Source organism: Carcharodon carcharias, chromosome 7 (genome assembly GCF_017639515.1).
Source record: "Carcharodon carcharias isolate sCarCar2 chromosome 7, sCarCar2.pri, whole genome shotgun sequence".
Lineage (NCBI taxonomy): Eukaryota > Metazoa > Chordata > Chondrichthyes > Lamniformes > Lamnidae > Carcharodon > Carcharodon carcharias.
Window position 1 is genome coordinate 126428304 of NC_054473.1, and position 18200 is coordinate 126446503.

General features: G+C 44.8%; 1 protein-coding gene across 2 annotated transcripts in view; it reads left to right on the forward strand.

Moving 5' to 3' along the window:
* The window catches only part of tmppe (transmembrane protein with metallophosphoesterase domain), a 30905-nt gene that overhangs the window by 1082 nt on the left and 11623 nt on the right, over positions 1 to 18200 (forward strand). For both annotated transcript variants that reach the window (XR_005943500.1, XM_041191169.1), the window contains exons 2-4: positions 4333 to 4443; positions 6185 to 6350; positions 12701 to 12840. Coding sequence is in view for 1 of the 2 variants with exons in the window: in XM_041191169.1 (XP_041047103.1) it covers positions 4333 to 4443; positions 6185 to 6350; positions 12701 to 12840 (417 nt within the window). In the remaining variant the exon portion in view is untranslated. The remainder of the gene's footprint in view (positions 1 to 4332; positions 4444 to 6184; positions 6351 to 12700; positions 12841 to 18200) is intronic.

The window sequence follows — 18200 nt, forward strand, 5'->3', positions numbered from 1 at the left end:
GACCCTTTGCTTTCAATAAGAATGGAAATAAAGAGGCAAAGCTCCACTTGTCAGCTAACTGACCCAGAATGCTAGTTAGTATGACTTGTTCACATTCTGAGAGAGTTTGAGGAGCGAGGATCCAAGTTAAAATGCAGAAACTCAAAGCTGATAAACTCTGGATTGCTACTGGAACCACATGCCAAATGTCATAGGGTCATGCAGATTAGAGAATTCAACATGTGGCTCAAAGGGTGGTGTAGGAAGAAGGGATTTTGATTTTCAGGGCACTGGCACCCGTACTAGGGAAAGAGGGAGTGATTCCACTGGGATGCGGCCCACTTAAGTGGGATTGGATCAGTGTCCAGGTGAATTGTACATCTAGAGCTGCTGATAGGGCTTTGAAATAAAGGGCTGGACAGGGGGTAGGTGTAATGTGAAGGAAGATTTAGAAATTGAAAGAGAAGTCGAGGCAATAGAGCAGTGTAACGATTTGGATGAAGACAAGAAAAGTGGGACAGGAAAGGACAGAGCATTTAACCGTAATAGTGTCCATTCAAAGAAGATAAAATTGAATTCAAGGCTCTTTTTTGCTGAATGTGCAAGGCATTCATAAGATAGATGAACTAGCAGCACAGATAGAGATAAATGGATTCAATCTAATCTCCTTAACAGAAACATTGTGACCAAGGTTGGGAATTAAATATTCCAGGGTATTTCAAATGTTTTGAAAAGACAGGCAAAATGGAAAATGAGGAGCAGGCACCCTGATAGGAAAGGTTGATGTAAGGACAGTAGCAAGAAAGGATCATGTCTCAGAAAATCAGGAAGAAAAATCAGCATGAATGGAAATTAGGAACAAAAAGGGTCAGAAAACACTGTTGGGAGTGGTTTATAGTAGTTATGCAGTTGCTCAAGAAATTAAGCAAGAAATTATTGTGTCAATGGCAATGCAATAATTGGAGTTTTTAATCTTCGTATAGACTGGACAAATCAAATCTAGAACATGAATTTGTAGAATGTTTTCAAGACAATTTCATGGAACAATATGTTGGCGTACTTCTCTTTTTTTTATGTTCTTATGGAACCAACTAGGCTAGTATAGTACAATGAGGCAGCTTCAATTAGTAACTTCACAGTAAAAGATCCTTTGGGTGGAAATAAAGTGGTCACCAATATAATTGAATTCCATATTAAATTTGACAGCAACATCCTCCAGTCCCAAAGGAGATTCTTAAACAATTGCATCGGTGTGAGGGGGAAAAAAACTAGCTGAATGGGCAAACAGATTAAAAGGTATGATGGTAAATGAACAGTAGGAAACATTTTAAAGAAACAATTCAAAATATTCATCAAAAATACATTCCAATGAAAAGCAAAAACTCGGTGAGAAAACCACAAATTGATCTTACTAGGGAATTGAAGGATAGTATTGGATTAAAAAAGAGGTTTATAATGGTGTTAAGAATAGTATTAAACTTGAAGATTGAAAGAATTTAAGGATCCAGCAAAAGATGGTAAAAAGTTGATAAAAAGGGAATAAAAATAGAATGAGGCAAAATAAACCATCCAGGAATATAAAAACAAGTTGTAAGGGCTTTTACAAATATATAAAAAAAAGAGAATAGCTAAAGTAAATGTTGGTTTCTTAGAGGCAGTAACAGAAGAAATTATTATGGAATGAGGAAATGACAGAGACATTGAACCAACATTTTACGCTTGTTTTCATAGTAGAAGAAACAAATTACACACCAGTGATACAGGTTAACCAAGGGGCTAATGAGAGTGAGGAGCTAAAGATAATTGACATCTGCCAAGGGAAAATTTTTTTTGAGGAATTTCAGGGTCTAAAAACTGACAAACCCTTGGACCTGATGGCCTACATCTGAGGGTTTTGAAAGAGATAGTGGAAGTACTGGCTAGAGTTTCCAAAATTTCCTAGATTCTGGAAAGGTCTCAGTGGATTGGAAGTTAGCAAATGTAACACCACTGTTCAAGAAAGGAGGGAGAGAGAAAACTGGGGATTACAGATCAGTCAGCCCAGCATCAATCATTGAGAAAATGCTGGAATCTATTACAAAGGAGGTCTTAGCAATGCACTAATGAAATCATAGCATGATCAGACAAAGTCAACATGGCTTTATGAATGGGAATGAAAACAGAAAATGCTGGAAAAACTCAGCAGGTCTGGCAGCATCTGTGGAGAGAGCAATAGAGTTCACAGAATCACACAGTGCAGAAGAGGCCCTTTGGCCCATCGAGTCTGCACTGACACGTGAGAAACACCTGACTTACCTACCTAATCCCATTTACCAGCACTTGGCCCATAGCCTTGAATGTTATGACATGCCAAGTGCTCATCCAGGTACTTTTTATAGGATGTGAAGCAACCCTCCCAGGCAGCGCATTCCAGATTGTCATCACCCTCTGGGTAAAAAAGATTGTCCTCACATCCCCCCTAAACCTCCTGCCCCTCACCTTGAACTTATGTCCCCTTGTGACTGACCCTTCAACTAAGGGGAACGTTTCGAGTCCATATGACCCTGCTTCAGAGCTCTGAAGAACTGCATCCAGGTTTGCTGACAATACAAAGCTGTGTGGGAATATAAGCTGAGAGGAGGTCACAGAGATATAGACAGGTTAAGTGATTGGGCAACAAGATGGCAAATCGAGTATAATGTGTGGAAATGTGAAGTTATTCACTTTGGTTGTAAGAATACAAAAGTTTTTTTAATGGTATAAAAATTCTAAATGTTGATATTCAGAGAGACTTGAGTGTTCTTGACCAATGGAACACAAAAGGTTAGTAAGCAGGTACAGCAAATAATTAGGAAGGCAATTGGTATGCTACCCTTCATTGCAAGGGAATTGGAGTACAAGAATTAGGAAGTCTGCTACAGCTTTGATGAAACCACAGTTAGAGTACTGTGTGCAGTTTTGGTTTTCATATTTAAGGTAGGATATATAAGTATTAGATGCAGTACAACAAAGGTTCTCCAGATTGCTCCCTAAGATGAGAATGTTCTCCTATGATGAGAGGCTGAGTAAATTGAGACTGATTTCTCTGAAGTTTAAAAGAGTGAGAGGTGATCTCATTGAAACAAAAAAGATTTTGAAGAGAGAAACAAAATACTGCGGATGTTGGAAATCTGAAACAAAAATAAAAATAGCTGGAAAAACTCAGCAAGTGTGACAGCATCTGCAGAGAGAAATATAGTTAGATTCTGAAGAGGTTTGACAGAATAGATAGACACTGAGAAGTTGTTTTCCCTGCCTGGGGAATCTAGAACACGAGGGCACAATCTCGGGTTATGGGGAATATCGGGATATATCAATCATTTAGGATTAAGATGAGGAGAAATTTCTTAAGGCAGAGGGTGGTGAAATTTTACCCAAGAGGGTTGTGGAGACTCCATCTTTGAGTATTTTTAAGGCTTAGACAGATATTTGGTCTCTCAGAGAATCAAGGCACATGGAAAGCAGGAAAGTAGAGTTGAGGTCGAAGATCGGCTATGCTCGTATTGAATGGTGGAGCAGCTCATGGGGTATTATGGTCTCCTCTGTTTCTGTGTTATTAGGACGTGGGACTTGTGTCTCTTCCTTCACCTTGGCCACCGGCAGTTTGCTGTTTTATATTCCTCTTGACCAGCACTTACAGTCCACCTGGCTGAGGGATACCAATTGAGTTGCAGTTTAGGGCTGTACCCTCTTCGTAAGTAACCCAAGTTGGGGGGTAGGCTATTGAACAGGGTTTGTGGGGGGTCATGTCAGAAACCAAATCAATCCTGCTCAGCCCCATGCGTACATTTCCTGATTTTTTTTTACCTTCCTCCATTATTACGGTACACAGCTGCCAGAGCTGCCAGTTGTCCTGTTCCTATCCTAGCCCTAGTTGAGATCAATTCAGCGTGAAACTAGGATGAACGTGAGCCTATCCTGGCATGTATGACACAGTTCCACTCTGATTTTGAACAGAAGGCGGGATAAATTTCTTTGTAAGAAATGCGAGGATATGGAATTCACTCCACGGGTTAGTGGTTGAGGCAGAAACTGCGTCGACATTGAGCATTAGATTGGATCAGTGAGTGAAAGGATATGGGACAAGGTGGGCAATTGTGACTAGGGCTAGTTCCTCAAGGGCAATAGGGAGATGTCGTCATGGACTGGCTGGGTTGACTGGGCTGTTTCATTGTTGTAATTATTACTGGGAAGTCAAAGTAAAGCAAAATAATGCAAGTATTGTCCAGTTCTCTGACACATATTTTTGTCATAGACTATTATTTAGATAGTGCCATGATTCATTTTACCTTTGTGATAAAGCAAACATAACCTAAATGGCTGCATGATTTTCAGATATCATTGTGATTGTTGGTGACCTCACAGACTCTCAGGTAGTCAACCTCCGAAAAGCCACAGAGCCACTACGACAGCTGATGCCAAAATTAGGGACATACTTTGTTACAGGTAAAAATTTTCTTCATTCAAAAAGTGACAGCCGTCATAATGATTCAATATGTAAACTTGATAAAAGTGAATCATTGGGAATTGTAGGATTTTAATATATGGATTATTATTTTCATTGTCACAGTACGCAAGATAGAAACTCGCAAAACTAGTTAGCCCAGGAAGGCAGAACTCCCCCTGAACCTTCTAGTAGCCTAAAGTTGAGACAAACTCTTTTTTTAAATAATTAGAAAAATTACCACTCACCAAACTGAATAATTTGTAAGGATTCTTTCCATACAGGTGTGTTGTAGATGTATTAAAACAAGATATGCGTGGCAAATATGGATACAGATAAAATGCCAAACCGTGTTACAAAAAGGTTGAGAGAGAATATAATTGACCAACCACCCAGCAGTTGACCTAAGTACTGGAAACCACAAAGGCACATCCTGTCCAGTTGACCATGCAAAGTACTCCTCACTACTGGGGACTTGTGCCAAATTTGGGAGAGCTGGCCCACAGACTAGTCAAGCAACAGCCTGCTTAGTCATACTCACTGAATCATACCTTACATCCAATGTCCCAAACCTCTCCATCACCATCCCTAAGTATATCCTGTCCTTCCTGCAGGACAGATCTAGCAGAGGGTGCAGCAAAGTGGTATACAATCGGGAAGGAGTAGCCCTTGGAGTCTTCAACAAGTCTCATGGCATTTGGTCAAACAAGGGTAACAAAACGTCTCACTGATTACCACCTAATGCTGTCCCTAAGCTGATGAATCAGTACTCCTCAATCTTGAACACAATGAGTATCTCCAACAAGAGAGAATCTAACTATCCCCCTTTGATATTCAAAGGCATCACCATCACTGAATTCCCCCGTTGTCAACATCTTGGAGGTTACCATTGATCAGGATCTGAACTGGACCAGCCATACAAATACTGTGGACACATGCAGGTCAAAGGTTGAGAATTCTGTGACAAGTAACTCCCCTCCTAACCCCCAAAATCTGTCTGCCATCTACAAGGCTCAAGTCAGGAGTATGATGGAATACTCTCCACTTGCCCGGATGAATGCAGCTACAACCATACCTAAGAAGCTTGACACCACCCAGGACAAAACAGTCTGCTTGATTAGCACCCCATAAACCACCTCAAACATTCACTCCCTCTACCATTTACTCAGTGGTAGCAGTGTACACCATTTATAAGATGCACTGTAGCAACTCACCAAGGCTCCTTTGATAGCACCTTCCAAACCCTCAATCTCTACCACCTAGAAGGACAAGGGTAGCAGACGGATGGCAGCACCACCACCTGCAAGCTCCCCTCCAAGCCACATAACACCCTGACTTGGAAATGTATCGCTATTCCTTCACTTTCACTGGGTTGAAAACCCTTGCTAAAGGCACTGTAGGTGTACCTATACTCAAATGGACTACAGTGATTCAAGAAGGCAGTTAAGGATGGGCAACAAATGCTGGCCTAGCCAGTGATGCCCTCATCCTATGAATGCATTTAAAAAAAAAAATCCCATCTTTAGTATACACCCATTGCTACAGCGATCCTCAAGTTTGGATTACACCGAGTGCGAGGGATTTCCAGCATTGGCTGTTGTTTATTCAGATTTTGTAATATTGACAAGCATTTTCTTCCCTTTTTTCTCTGGCATTTTGACCTCATTAACTTGAGGCAGTTGCTGGAAGTGTGGCTGAAGAAGCAACAGTAATGTGTGTGCCATCTTTCTGAATGACTCCTAGGTAACCACGACTATTACAGTGTTGACGTCACTAACTGGTTTAAGCATCTGCAAATGTTAAAAATCCGTCCACTCCACAATGAACACGTCAAGATTTACAGCCCTAGTGGGAACAAGGACTGGTTCTGTCTGGCTGGGGTTGATGACATCGAAGCAGAGATGTTACGGTGAGTTCTTCATTTTCCATCTTGGCACTGTGTACTCAGCCCTCGTGGAATGTGTTCCAAAGGCTTAGAATGCAGCAGCTTTTCTGAGAAAGTCAAACATCTGACACACTCTAGCTAGCCTCCTCCCTCCTCAGGACTATCAAAGAGTAACTTACAAAAAGCGAATGGGAAGTTTTTAAAATTTTCCCTTTTTGCAAAAATTAGTGATTTGTTCACTGAATCTTAATGCAGGAATGTGTAAGGGAAATCACAACAGATTTTGTAAAAGTGGAACTTTGTGAACTTTCTTTTCCTGACCATTAAGGTTTAAGCCATGCATTCCTGTGTGATTCAGTCCTCTTACTTTCAAACAAAGGTAAACATTGCAAAAATAATACATGACTTTGGGGGTTCTGTTTAGAGTATTTTTTTTCTGAGAGGTTGGTTGAAAGGACAAAGTGCTATTAGCCACCAGGTTAGAGTGGAAAGAGTGAAATGAAAAAAAACAGAGGCCACAAAACTATTGTCAAGTAACAATAAGACTTGGGGCGGAATTTTCCACCCCTGTTGGTAGCAGGCATGTTTGGCACTGTGAGCGGACAATATGGTGTGAAGGCCAAAAAAGCAGTTTTACATCATCGTAAAACCATTTTGCAATCATTCGCTGCACTCATCAATAGTGGCCCGCATTGCCTGCCACCACACGTCGGGAACCTAATTTCAATATTTTAACATCTCATTATAAGTCATGCTCTCCGGAATCATCTCCTCATGCTGGATCATCCGGGCACCACGCCAGTGTGTTTCTCAACTGTACATAAGTGACGTGCACCTGGCAAGCTGCACTTTGCTTTGGACTTCCAGGTTTGTTTGCCTACCTTGCTTCGGGCAGCACACGCAGTCATCAGCACCAGGCTTCGCAGGCAGCACCACATCAGTTTTGGGGGGGGGCTCACGGGCATGTCTCTAACTACCAGACCAGCTGTAAGGCGGGGTGGCTATTCAACGGCTGCAGGGCTAAGGCTTGCTCGGGGAAGGGGGAGAAGTGGCCTCAGGCAAGGGAAAAGACTTCAGGTCAAGGGCTGTTCTGGGGAGGAGGGGTATCCCAAGGTGTGTGTCGGGGCACATGTTGATCTGTGCAAGTGACCTCTCCAGAGGGGATGAGGCCAGATGGAGATGTGAGGGTGTGCATGAGAGAGTGAGTGGTGATGTCCCTTGAGCTGGCAGCGAGTGAGATGCCAGTGAATGCGTGATGGGTTTGTGAGTTTAGAGTGATGAGATGTTTGCCTTAACCTGGCAGCATGGATGGGATCATTCATCCTCTTTCTACACTGGATGGCCAACCTCTTCTGTGCAGTGTTGACACTGACCACCACTGCCACAGCCTCCCAAGCCAGAGTAGTGAGATTGCTGGACTCCTGCGGCCAGAGTGGGGGTGGAGGACATCATGACAGGCCTCCAAAAGTCTTTCCAGTGACGGGTCACTAAACTCATCTCAGCTTTCAGGGCCACCTCTTCACTGGAGCAGTCTTAGGCAGCAAGCATTGAGAACTGTGTGTGTGGCTGCAGTTTATATATGGCACCCGGATCGAGGAAACGGTGAGGTAACGGCATGGCAGGTGATTCAGAGGCTGCCCACCAGTGAGCAGTGTTTCCTGTGGCTGTATAATTAATGAGGCGGGAAGCGGACGATACAGCGCAAAAACCCACTATTGCAGCCGGCGGGTAAAACAACTTCTTCATGCCTGTTCCCGCACTTAGTGCAATTCTGTAACAATTCTGCCCTTAGATTTTAGCTGCATGCATGGTTAGCATTGGTTCTTCAAGTGAGGCAATGGTAGACCCCATTCCAGGTGTGAGCTAGGAAACTCTTGTGTAAATACAGCGGATGTTTCAGTTTGACATTTGACCAATAAAGTGGTTGGGAATTCTGGATTTTGTGTATGTGCATTGAAAATAATATAATAAAGTTTAATAAAAAAGAAAAGAACTCCCATGAGTATCAGGTAACTTCTGAAACTGTGATAACATTTCATTAATAACATGGGAATTTAATTGAACTCACCGGGGCAGGCATGCTGGTGGGGTGGGGGTGGGGGAGTCTTTCAACTCGGGAGAAGTGGGCGGCAGTACCCATGTCCAATTCCTGGCATTGGGAAAACTGAGTCCAGTTCAGTTGGGGGCAGTAAGGGCCCAGTGTGGGAATCCCTGCTGCCAGTTTGATGCCAATCAAGCTCAGTAATGAGCCACTTGACACCAATTACCTCTGAGCCCACTGGAATTTAGTGGGGGATCAGAGATTTTGCAGGTCTCCTGTGGCTCCCAAAGGCTGGGGTGCCCCTCATTGACATACGCTCAGTGCCCAATCGAGGAACCCAGCATTGGGAAATGGGGTGGGGGGGGTGTGGGCAGTGGGGTCACTGAAAGCTACCCCCTGTCTTTGTCTTCTTCCCCTTCCAAAGACCCCTTCCCCACAGTCTCCGTCCCAGTCAACTCACCTGTGTCCAGGGATCTGGAGGCAGGGCCTTGAAGCATTACTGACAGCTTCCGGTGGCGCTGCCAGCAATGGAGAGAGGCCAGCAGGGCTGAGGGATGGAATTTCTACCTCACTGGGGTCTTGGTAATATGGAAGGCCTGATGCTGGCCTGTTAAGTGCCTAAAGGCACTTAAATCAATATTGGAAAGAATCAATATTGGAGGGGAGCAAAAGAAGATGTTAAGAATATTGTAGGAATAAGAACATGTTTTGCCTTCACAGTAGGCCCTAATATACTTTTTTCTTTAAAGTGATTGGGAAAGCTGTCAAGTACAAAGATATCCGGGGGGAAAAAAACATTACTTTTATTCATTCACGGGATGTGGGCTTCGTTGGCTAGGCCAGCATTTATTGCCCATCTCTAGTTGTCCTTGGGAAGGTGGTGGTGGTGAGCTGCCTTCTTGAACTGCTACAGTCCATGTGGTGTAGGTACACCCACAGTGCTGTCAGGAAGGGGGTTCCAGGATTTTGACCCAGTGACAGCGATATATTTCCAAGTCACGATGGTGAGTGACTTGGAGGGGAGCTTCCAGGTGGTGGTGTTCCCATCTATCTGTGGCCCTTGTCCTTCTAGGTGGTAGTGGTCGTGGGTTTGGAAGGTGCTGTCTAAGGAGCCTTGGTGAATTCCTGCAGTACATCTAGTAGATGGTGTACACCGCTGCTACTGTGCGTTGGTGGTGGAGGGAGTGAAAGTTTGTGGATGTGGTGCCAATCAAGCAGACTGCTTTGTCCTGGACAGTGTCCAGCTTCTTTAGTGTTGTAGGAGCTGCACTCATCCAGGCAAGTGGGGAGTATTCCATCACATTCCTGACTTGTGCCTTGTAGATGGTGCACAGGCTTTGGGGAGTCAGGAGGCAAGTTACTCATCGAATGATTCCTAGCCTCTGGCCTGCTGTTGTAGCCGCAGTATTTATATAGCTAGTCCAGTTCAGTTTTTGGTCAATGGTAACCCCCAGGATGTTGATATTGGGGGTTTCAGTGATGGTAATGCCATTGAACATCAAGGGGCAATGGTTGGATTCTCCCTTGTTGGAGATGGTCCATGCCTGATACTGGTGTGGCGCGAATGTTACTTGCCACTTGTCAGCCCAAGCCTGGATTTTGCCCAGGTCTTTCTGCATTTGAACATGGATTGCTTCAGCATCTGAGGAGGCAGGAATGGTGCTGAACATTGTGCAATCATCAGCAAACATCCCCACTTCCGACCTTATGATGGAAGGAAGGTCATTGATGAAGCAGCTGGAGATGGTTGGGCCTAGGACACTACCCTGAGGAAGTCCTGCAGTGATGTCCTGGAGCTGAAATGACTGCCCTCCAACAACCACAACCATCTTTCTTTGTGCTAGGTATGACTCCAACCAACGGAGAGTTTTCCCCTGATTCCCATTGACTCCAGTTTTGCTAGAGCTCCTTGGTGCCACACTTGGTCAAATGAGGCCTTGATGTCAAGGGCAGTCATTCTCACCTCACCTCGGCAGTTCAGCTCTTTTGTCCATGTTTGAACCAAGGCTGTAACGAGGTCAGGAGCTGAGTGGCCCTGGCGGAACCCAAACTGGGCATCAGTGAACAGGTTATTGCTAAGCAAGTGCCACTTGATAGCACTGTTGATGACCCCTTACATTAGATGATGATAGAGAGTAGACTGATGGGGCAGTAATTGGCCGGGTTGGATTTGTCCTGCTTTTTGTGTACAGGACATACCTGGGCAATTTTCCATATAACTGGGTAGATGCCAGTGTTGTAGCTGTACTGGAACAGCTTGGCTAGGGGCACGGCAAGTTCTGCAGCACAAGTCTTCAGTACTATTGCTGGAATGTTGTCAGGGCCTGTAGCCTTTACAGTATCCAGTGCCTTCAGCCATTTCTTGATATCACGTGGAATGAATCGAATTGGCTGAAGACTGGTATCTGTGATGCTGGGAACCTCCAGAGATGAATCATCCACTCGGCATTTCTGACTGAAGATTGTTGCAAATGCTTCAGCCTTTTCCTTTTGCATTGCTGTGCTGGGCTCCTTCATCATTGAGGATGGGGATATTTGTGGACCCACCTCCTCCAGTGAGTTGTTTAATTGTCCACCGCCATTCACAACTGGATGTGGCAGGATTGCAGAGCTTAGATCTGATCAGTTGGATGTGGGATTATTTAGCTCTATCTATTACTTGCTGCTTATGCTGTTTGGCACGCAAGTAGTCCTATTTTATGAGGTTGACACCTCATTTTTAGGTATGCCTGGTGCTGCTCCTGGCATGCCCTCCTGCACTCCTCATTGAACTATTGTTGATCCCCTGGCTTGATGGTAATGGTAGAGTGGGCGATACGCCATGCCATGAGGTTACAGATTGTGTTTGAGTACAATTCTGCTGCTGCTGATAGCCCACAGCGCCTCATGGATGCCCAGTCTTGAGTTGCTAGATCTGTTCGAAATCTATCTCATTTAGCATAGTGGTAGTGCGACACAACATGATGGAGGGTATCCTCAATGTGAAGGCGGGACTTTGTCTCCACAATGACTGTACAGTGGTCACTCCCACCGATACTGTCATGGACAGATGCACCTGTGGCAGGCCGGTTGGTGAGGACGAAGTCAAATATGTTTTCCCCTCTTGTTGGTTCCCTCACCACCTGCCACAGACCCAGTCTAGCAGCTATGTCATTTAGGACTTGGCCAGCTCGGTCAGTAGTAGTGCTATCGAGCCACTCTTGGTGATGGACATTGAAGTGAACAATTCTGAGCCCTTGCCACCCTCAGTGTTTCCTCCCTCCAAGTGATGTTCAACATGGAGGAGCACTGATTCATCAGCTGAGGGACGGTAGGAGGTAATCAGCAGGAGGTTTCCTTGCCCATGTTTGACCTGATGCCATGAGACTTCAGGTGGTCCGGAGTCGATGTTGAGGACTCCCTGGGCAACTCCCTCCGAACTGTATACCATTGTGCTGCCACCTCTGCTGGGTCTGTCCTGCCGGTGGGACAGGACATATCCAGGGATGGTGATGGTGGAGTCTGGGACATTATCTGTAAAGTATGACTCCATGAAGATGACTATGTCAGGTTGTTGCTTGACTAGTCTATGAGGTATCTCTTCCAATTTTGGCACTAACCCCCCAGATGTTAGGAAGGAGGACTTTGCAGGGCTGCGATTGCTGTTGTTATTTCCGGTGCCTAGGTCAATGCTGGGTGGTCCATCCAGTTTCTTTCCTTTTTTTATGTATTTATAGCAATTTGTTCCAATTGAGTGGCTTGCATGGCCATTTCAGAGGGTGTTTATGAGTCAACCACATTGCTGTGGGTCTGGAGTCACACGTAGGCTAGACCAGGTAAAGACAACAGATTTCCTTCCCTAAAAGACATTATCAAAAATTATCAAAATCCATCTGGTTTAAATATTGCAATGAAGTTTTGGAAACAGAATGGGTTTTTACAAAATCGACAATGGTTCCATGGTCATCATTGGATTTTTAATTCCAGATTTTTATTGAATTCAAATTCCACCATCTGCCATGCCAGTATTCGAACCCAGGTCCCCAGAGTAATACCTTGGGTCTCTGGATTACTAGTCCAGCGACAATATCACTCCTCCCTTTTGTCTGGACCAATCAGTGAGCAACATGGGCAATATTTTTTTGGCTTTTTTAAAAAAGTTTAACTAATGGTTAGTATATCAAAAGAACTGGAAAGTGGAACTGGCTGTGGACGAGCTGAGGGTCGATGAACGAACCCTGTCTCTCTCTCTGTCCTGCTACAGAAATGGGGACACCAAATGATCACTCCACCCATGTAATATTGACCATTTTTTTATAATCTCATAGTCTGACTGTTGTTGTTTTCCGTGTAGGTATCCTGGACATGGTATGGACTTAAAGAAAGCATTGGATGGTTGCAGTACCAAAGATGCTGTAGTGTTGCTGGCACACCAGCCAAGAGCTGCTAAACGCGCCCTACAAAGCAGGCCAGACATCAGCCTGATTCTCTCAGGTATGGACATCCTCCATTATTACCTGTTTAACGTTGTCCTTTAATGAGAAAGTAGCTGACGCAACAATAAGAATTTGTTAAAGCAACACTTAAAATGTTTATCAGAGTTAGAGATTCCACTCAGTATTAATTTGAGTTAATTAATAATTCCAGGTAATTCTGTTTTTGTTCTCGATTTTAGTGTTTAACTGCACATGTGCAGACTCTGCAAGTTGTTGTCTGATTTACTCCATAACAACGGTTGAGTGCAGAAGGCCTCAATAGGCTTCTTAATAGTAAATCTGGACCATAGATTTTCTGACTACAAACAACATTTCATGATAATAAGTCACTCAAGCAGACAGCTTAGCAAATTCTGTCTCTTCTAGTAATATTACTGTCAAGTTAAAAGCCTTCAGAAAGAGATCTGTATTATCTCTGATCATGTTGTAATTCTCCATTAAATGTGTCACAGCTTTTGAAAAAAACTTTTACAATTAAATTTACCTTTGGGCCTTTAAAATTGTTAATACTGTGTTCTGATATAGTCACTTGAATAGTATGCCCTTTGTTCATGCAAAAGGTTATGAGGATAAGGTGGGGCAATTGCACTAGGCGAATTGCTCATTCAGAGAGCCAGTGCAGGCACCTTTGGGTGAATGACCTCTTTCTGAACTTTTACAGCTCTGTGATTTCTGGTTCCTCAAGAGCCTTTTCAGTTTGTTTGTTTGTTTGGACATTTATTGCTTTGGAGTTGAAGTTTTGCTGTAGGACTTGTTGAGTTTACCTCTGAATTTGCTAAGCTGTCTGCTTGAGTGACTTATTATCATGAAATGTTGTTTGTAGTTAGAAAATCTATAGTCCAGATTTACTATTAAGAAGCCTATTGAGGCCTTCTGCACTCAACCGTTGTTATGGAGTAAATCAGACAACAACTTGCAGAGTCTGCACATGTGCAGTTAAACACTAAAATCGAGAACAAAAACAGAATTACCTGGAAAAACTCAGCAGGTCTGGCAGCATCAGCAGAGAAAAAAAGAGTTGATGTTTCGAGTCCTCATGACCCTTCAACAGAACTGAGTGAATCTTAGGAAAGGGGTGAAATATAAGCTGGTTTAAGGTGGGGGGGTAGAGAGAGAAGTGGGGGGGGGTGGTGTGGATGTAGGGACAAGCAAGCAGTGATAGGAGCAGATAATCAAAAGATGTCACAGACAAAAGAACAAAAGAACACAGAGGCGTTGATGGTGGTGATATAATCTAAACGAATGTGCTAATTAAGAATGGATGGTAGGGCACTCAAGGTACAGCTCTAGTGGGGGTGGGGTGGAAAGGCTAGCAGGGCATAAAAGATTTAAAAATAATGGAAATAGGTGGGAAAAGAAAAAACAAAAGGAAGGGGGAAGAAACAGAAAGGGGGTGGGGATGGAGGAAGGAGTTCAAGATCTAAAGTTGTTGAATTCAGTATTCAGTACGGAAGGCTGTAAAGTGCCTAGTCGGAAGATGAGGTGCTGTTCCTCCAGTTTGCTTTGGGCTTCACTGGAACAATGCAGCAAGCCAAGGACAGACATGTGGGCAAGAGAGCAGGGTGGAGTGTTAAAATGGTAAGCGACAGGGAGGTTTGGTTCATTCTTGTGGACAGACCGCAGGTGTTATGCAAAGTGGTCGCCCAGTTTGCGTTTGGTCTCTCCAATGTAGAGGAGACCGCATTGGGAGCAACGAATGCAGTAGACTAAGTTGGGGGAAAAGCAAGTGAAATGTTGCTTCACTTGAAAAGAGTGTTTGGGCCCTTGGACGGTGAGGAGAGAGGAAATGAAGGGGCAGGTGTTGCATCTTTTGCGTGGGCATGGGGTGGTGCCATAGGTAGGGGTTGAGGAGTAGGGGGTGATGGAAGAGTGGACCAGGGTGTCCCGGAGGGAACAATCCCTACGGAATGCTGCCGGGGGGGTGAAGGGAAGATGTGTTTGGTGGTGGCATCATGCTGGAGTTGGCGGAAATGGCGGAGGATGATCCTTTGAATACGGAGGCTGGTGGGGTGATAAGTGAGGACAAGGGGGACCCTATCATGTTTCTGGGAGAGAGGAGAAGGCGTGAGGGCGGATGCGCGGGAGATGGGCCGGACACGGTTGAGGTCCCTGTCAGGGACCGTGGGTGGAAAACCTCGGTTAAGGAAGAAGGAGGACATGTCAGAGGAACTGTTTTTGAAGGTAGCATCATCAGAACAGATGCGACGGAGGCGAAGGAACTGAGAGAATAGAATGGAGTCCTTACAGGAAGCGGGGTGTGAGGAGCTGTAATCAAGAACTGAAATCGAGAAGTTGCTATCTGCTTTGCCCTGCTCCTCCACAAGTTTTGCTATGCCGGTACCTTGCTAATAGATTCAGGATAGAAATCCATGTAAGAACAGGAAGTTTCAGCACTTATCTACTGATTATCCACTACACATGCCAGAAAAAGTTAGGGCTGGTGCATTTGGACGTAAATGAATTTTTAGTGGTGTGCTGAGTCCTAATTATTGCCAAACAACCTCTCTGGCACCGAAAGCTTACTTTTACTGCTGTGGAGTCTCCTTTCTTCAGAATTTAATTATTATGGTAGACTCCAAAAAATAATAAAATAAACCTTTTTTTACTTTCTCTTTCTGTCACTTTTATCTCTCAACAACAACTACAACTTGTATTTTTAGCACCTTTATGTAATAAAATGTCTTAAGGCACAAGAATGTCTTTCTTTCCACCTTTCTTTCCCTGCCTTTATTTCACGTTTTGTACATGATTTTACTATGAATTAAGTATTCTAATGTATACTTCCTGGTTTGGCCTAGGTTTGCGACTCAGTGAGGATTGTTTAATCTGATTGGTTAAAGAGCCACACTGGTGCTTGTCCTCATACATGCTACAGGTGCCCTGTAGATGGCACTGCACTGAAAAGGCTCTCGAGGAACCAGAAATCACAGAATTGTTACAGCACAGAAAGAGGCCATTCACCCCCTGGTGTCTGCACCGGGTCTTCGAATGAGCAATTGACCTTGTGCGATTTCCCCCACCTTCTCGTCGGAACTCTGCAAATTCTTCCTTTTCGGATAACTATCCAATTCCTTTTTGAATGCTTCAATGAACCTGCTTCCACCACACTCTCAAGCAGTACATTCCACATCTTAACTGCTTGCTGCGTGAGTTTTTCCTCATACCACTTCTGATTCTTCTACCAATTATTTTAAATCTGTGCGCTTTTGTTCTTGATCCTTTCCTAAGTGGGAACAGTTTCTCCCTATCTACTCTATCCAAATCCTTTGTGACTTTGAATATCTCTATCAAATTGCTGCTCAGAAGCCCACAAAATTCTGTGGGGAACTGTAAACATGAGGAACAATGAATGCTATTATTTCATCACTGACTATAAAGTCCAGGCTATTGTTCTTCAAGGCAAATTTCTTCTCTTGTGCTCAAGACAACCTTTAATTATTTCCAATATCTATTCTAGATTGCAACAGGCAGTACCCTGAAGAAGGGCTAGCGTTAACCCTGAGATTACAGCACCCTTTTGTTATCAGGTGACATAATATCAGGTTGGAGCTGAGGCCTACCATAGTGGGAATAGGTTTAGACAATGATGCTGTCAGGGAAGTATTCCACCACTAGGAAGGATAACAGGAGACGTTGCACGATGGGCAGGCGGAGCATTCTCACTTCCCACTCATTGAAGCAGGTTTAGTTTACACGCTGAGGGTGAGTTGTCAGTGCTGAACAACAATTTTAGGCAGCAATGTAGCTGTGAAAGTCAAAAATGATTTGGGGAGCAGAAGATGAAGCCTCACACATGATGGCAGTCGGCAGGAGATTTTTTTTGTGATCACTAGAGGATCACTTCTGCTCCTCCTCCCTCCAACCCGCCCCTCCGCCACTGCAAAATATAAATGTTAAAAATATCTGACCATTTTTTTTTGAGCAGCCTGCAGCAGTCCCTTTTAGTATACAGCTCAAAGTTGCTGCAAATGACTGGAGGATAAGTGCTTGCTACGCCGATTTTTACCTCAGGATTGTGATCGAGGTGATATGTATCTTCTATGATGCTGCTTTTCATATTACAAGTGCCATCCCATCTGGAGCAAGTAGGCATTTTGGTCACTTTTCTCAGGATCCTACCCAGATTGGTGGCAGTCAAAGCAGCAGCATGAATGAAATGCTTTTCATGAAGTGGCCCTAACACCACCTAAGTGATCGCTTCCTAAGGCCCTTTTTAATTCAGGCAGAGACACTTGGGGCAGAATTGTCCAGTCCTGCTGGCAGGGGGCGGGGGTGGGACAATTCGGCATGAGGGGTAGAAATTGGTTTCATGGCAGTGTGAAACACAGCGGGATCATTAGATGGTGTCCGCAATGGCGGAACACGAATCCACTGGAGGCCGGCGTGAACCTGATTTGCATCTCAGTAATGGGTTGCAAAGTAAGGCCCGACCAGAATTGTACCAACCCAGAACCACCCCCCCCCAACCCCTCCACGCCTGATTTACTGTTATGCTGGTGGGAAAATGCGCCGGCATTTCTGGACAAGTGAGACGTTCATAAATTGGTACTCACCTTTAGGGCCTCGCTCAGATCGTGGACATCTGAGGAGAAGATGATGCTGGAGCCCTTCAGCTACTGGATCCTGGAGGAACACGTGCATCGCATGCTGAGTGGATTCTCGTGGAATTGGCTCCGCCACAAAGCAGCTGATGGACAGTGGGATCTCTCCATTGATGCCTCCAGTCTTTTTCGGAACACCATGGTCTTGGCCATAGGCTGCTATGGATGATTGGTGAGAGATGGGGTGAGAGGAAAGTCTAGCTGTGAGAGAGAGACGAAGGTGAACCAAGAGTAGGGGGTGTGGCTGGGTGGGGGGGCGGGGGAACAAAGGTGTTTGGGGGTGAGTTCAGAGGTGGAGGTAGAAGGTGTCGGGGCTGAGGTTTGGAGGGGGAGGAGGGTGTAATGGGAAGAATGCAGCAAGGGAGGGAGTTCGGAGTGGGGGAAAGGTGTCCAGGGGAAAGGGGGAGTTTGGAAGGGGGAAGGTGTCTGGGGGGAGGAGGGAGTATGAGGGAGGAGGGTGTAATGGGAAGAATGCAGCTAGTGGGGAGGTAGGCATGAGGGAGGGATTTCGGAGGGGGGAAGATGTCTGGGGGAAGGAGGGAGATCAGAAGGGGCAAGGTGTCTGGTGGGAGGGGGGAGGAGGGAATAAGGTGGGGAGGGCATATCCAAGGGAGAACGTGCAAGGGAGGGGTCTGTGGAGTCAATGACTGCCTCCTGGGGAGTGAACTGAAGGTGGGTGTGTTAGGAAGGAATGGTGAATGTGTGAGGAGGCAAAGGGAACTGGTAAGGTGGGAGGATGAGGATGCGCTGGTAACAG